General features: G+C 37.1%; 1 protein-coding gene across 1 annotated transcript; it reads right to left on the bottom strand.

Annotated features, from left to right (window-relative positions):
• Positions 1-2,708: 2,708 nt before the first annotated feature.
• Positions 2,709-3,408, bottom strand: LOC133832376 (uncharacterized). Its single transcript, XM_062262728.1, has 2 exons — positions 3,383-3,408; positions 2,709-3,237 (listed from the first exon to the last, which is right to left on the bottom strand). The coding sequence occupies exons 1-2, from the start codon at positions 3,406-3,408 to the stop codon at positions 2,709-2,711; spliced, it is 555 nt and encodes a 184-aa protein (XP_062118712.1).
• Positions 3,409-3,667: the final 259 nt, after the last annotated feature.

Here is a 3,667-nt window from a genome sequence, read left to right as displayed (position 1 = left end):
TCTCGCTTTGCACCGTTAATGGCCATGTGCACTTTCCATTCATGGACGTTCTTGAGAATACTCCCAATTCTCATGAGAAGTGGCACCACCCCTAGGTCCATATAGGTAGAATTCTTATAGTATTTTGTTACCAAAAATACTTGTCTTTACAAGACTAAATTCTATTAAAAAACCTTTCGCTTTTAACCCTCCACTTGGTAACACACAGGTACTCAATATCTATGATGGGACTTGTTTTGAGTACAACTAATATTAACTTGATTGACTTGTTGTTACCTATTGAACCTAACACTAGTTGAATAACTAGTGTTAAGATAGGTTACCATCAATCATGAACCTCTTTAGGGAGTTTAAGTCCCATCCCTCGAGATGATGCAGCCACTAAATCCCTCGTTAGTGGCTTAGTGAAAGGATCCGCCTAATTTTCACTTGTTCTCACATAGGATATTGAGATGACTCCTCTTTGAATCAATTCTCTTACATATCCATGTCTTAGACTAATGTGTCTTGACTTCCCATTATACACTCCGCTGTATGCTCTAGCCAATGTCGCTTGGCTATCACAATGTATCGATATAGTAGATAAATTATTTTGATTAGGGGAATCTCTATCAACAGATCCCTTAACCATTCGGCCTCTTTGCCGGTGGCAGCTAGAGCTATGAACTCTGCTTCCATAGTGGAATGAGATATACAGGTTTGTTTCTTGGAACCCCAAGAAATTGCACCTCCACCAAGTGTAAATATCCAACCAGTTGTGGACAAGTTGTCCCCAGATTGGATATCCAACTTGCATCTGTATATCCTTCTAAAATCGAAGGAAATTTGGAGTAGTGAAGGCTTAGTCCTTTGGTTTTCTTGAGATAACCTAGGACTCTTCCAATTGCCTTCCAGTGATCCACACTTGGATTACTTGTAAACCTACTAAGTTTACTTACCGCAAATGCTATATCAGGTCTAGTACATTGGGCAGCATACATTAGACTCCCTATAGCACTAGCGTACTCCAATTGAGCCACCGTTCTTCCTTCATTCTTCTCTAGTTTTACACTATGATCGAATGGAGTATTGGCATCTTTAACCTTGAGATGGTTAAATTTGTTTAATACTTTCTCAACATAGTGGGCTTGCCCTAACGTAAAACCCCCACTATGTTTCTTTACTTTGATACCAAGTACGGTATCAACTTCTCCAAGATCTTTCATCTTGAAGGTTGATGATAGAAACCTCTTCGTTTCTTCTATCCCTTTCATGCTATTACTTAGAATAAGCATGTCATCCACATATAAGCAAACAATGATCACATATCCCTTACAAGTTTTGGAATACAAACACTTGTCTCCATTGTTATTTCTAAACCCATTAGACATGATGGCTTGATCAAATTTCTCATGCCATTGCTTAGGATCTTGTTTCAATCCATATAAGGATTTTACAAGTCTACAAACTTTATGTTCATATTTTTGTAGGACAAACCCTTCGGGCTGTTCCATATAGACCTCCTCATTGAGGTCACCATTAAGGAATGCCGTTTTGACATCCATTTGATGAACATACAAGTTGTGTATAGAAACTAAAGCGAACAAAATTCTTATAGGAGTTGTCCTTGCAACAGGCGCATAAGTATCGAAATAATCAATACCCTCTTTTTGCCTAAACCCTTTAGCTACTAATATAGATTTAAAGGTTTGGATAATGCCGTTAGTGTGGTATTTTCTCCTAAATACCCACTTACACCCAATTGGTTTAGACCCTAGTGGGAGATCTACCAATTCCCAAGTGTTATTGGAAAGAATGGAATCCATCTCATCATTGACGGCTTCTTTCCAAAATGCACTATCTCTCGATTGCATAGCTTCTCTATATGCCTTAGGATCATCCTCAACGAGAAGTACAATAGGAATTTTCCTAATAACTTCCTCTCTATTTCCTTCTACCATGTAGAATGAAATTCGTTGAGAATCTATCTCATCCACTACTAGACTTTTATGATTTTTAAGCCTTTGACTTCTTCTAGGTTCAAAGGGTTGCTTTACATCCTTTTGAGAATTCTCCTCTTGAGAATCAACTTTGGATGTAGAAGCATGAGAATTGTTCTCATATAACAAATTCTCCTTTAGAGATGTTGAAGCTTGAGAATTGTTGTCACATAACATATTCTCAAAAAAATCAACTTCTCTAGATTCAATCACAATATTAGACTCTAAGTCTAATAGCCTATAAGCTTTACTATTGTTGGCATAACCAACAAAAGCACACTTTATGGCTCTTGAACCTAACTTTGTTCTATTAGGTTCATTTTTCTTGCAATATGCAAGACACCCCCACACTTTGAAGTACCCTATGTTGGGTTTTCTTCCTTTCCATAACTCATATGGAGATATCTCATTTTTATTCATCGGTATTCGATTAAGAATGTGACAAGCGGTTAAAAGCGCTTCACCCCATAAGTTGAAGTTCAACTTAGAAAACACCAACATAGAATTTATCATCTCTAGATAAGTCCTATTTTTCCTTTTGACAACACCATTGTGTTGTGGTGTATAAGGTGCAGTGCACTCATGAATGTGTTGAATTCATTAGAGAAGTACTCTCCTCCTCTATCACTTCTTAGCACCTTAATATTATTTTTTTTTGATGAAAAAATGAATATATTGCACCAAACCAACAAGAATACAAACCAAGCTCAAAGAGCCAAACAAAAACAATTACATCTGAGTAACAGCCTCAAAAAATGCCACCTCACTAGCCTTAACTTTCAGCTTAGGAAACCTGGCTAATCTAGACATAATACTAAACTTAATCAACTGGATTACATGACCAATAGACAAAGATCTCAACTCAAACACAAAGAGGTTTCTATTTCTCCAGATCATGTACACAGAAGCTGCCAATGCAGCAGCAAACATCTGATGGTTCAGACTTTTCGGCTTCCCACACATCCATGTACACCAATGTTCATAAGTAATCGTCCAAAGATCCCTACCCAACCAATCCATCATTTGAGCCCTGAGCTGTTGAGAAAAGGGACAGACAAAAAAAAAATGGGCATGAGATTCCTGCTCCATTTCACAAACAGGACACAGTAAAGAAGGCAGCTCCAAGTTACAATACTGCAGCTTATCCCGAGTAAGGAGATGACCAAGAGAAGCTTGCCAAAGGATGAATCTATGCTTCGGGACTGCCACAGAGCACCAAACCACATTAGCAAACTCAATTCTTTCCCTGTTGAGTAATCTGTAATACAGCAATTTCAAACAAAGTTTATCACCCTTCACAGCCGCAGCTAAACTGATAGCAGAGAAAACATATCTCAATTTCACTAATCTCCTCCAATACCAACTAACATCCTGAGGAATAGAATAGGCCCAGAAATCCTGACCCTTTAGATAGATTGAGTCCACCCATTTCACCCATAGGATGTTTCTAGTAAGCAAGCACCTTAATATTTTTATTTAGTTGATTTTCAACTTCTAATTTATACAATTTAAAAGCATCAAAAGTTTCATCTTTATGCTTTAAAAGAAACACATAGGTATATCTACTAAAATCATCTATAAAAGTAAGAAAATACATTTTACCACCTCTAGTTAAAACACCATTTAATTCACAAAGATCACTATGGATTAAATCTAGTAAATTAGATTATCTTTTCTACACTAGGAAA

Source organism: Humulus lupulus, chromosome 4, assembly GCF_963169125.1.
Source record: "Humulus lupulus chromosome 4, drHumLupu1.1, whole genome shotgun sequence".
NCBI lineage: Eukaryota > Viridiplantae > Streptophyta > Magnoliopsida > Rosales > Cannabaceae > Humulus > Humulus lupulus.
Note: the sequence above shows the minus strand (reverse complement) of the source record. Positions and strands in the feature narration are given on the sequence as shown.

Excerpts from the sequence above, each read along its gene's own strand:
- LOC133832376 (XM_062262728.1), bottom strand. The coding sequence starts at position 3,408 with ATGGGTGGACTCAATCTATCTAAAGG. Across the intron at positions 3,238-3,382 it reads GGACTCAATCTATCTAAAGG|ATTACTCAACAGGGAAAGAA; the intron begins GTCAGGATTTCT and ends GCTGTATTACAG.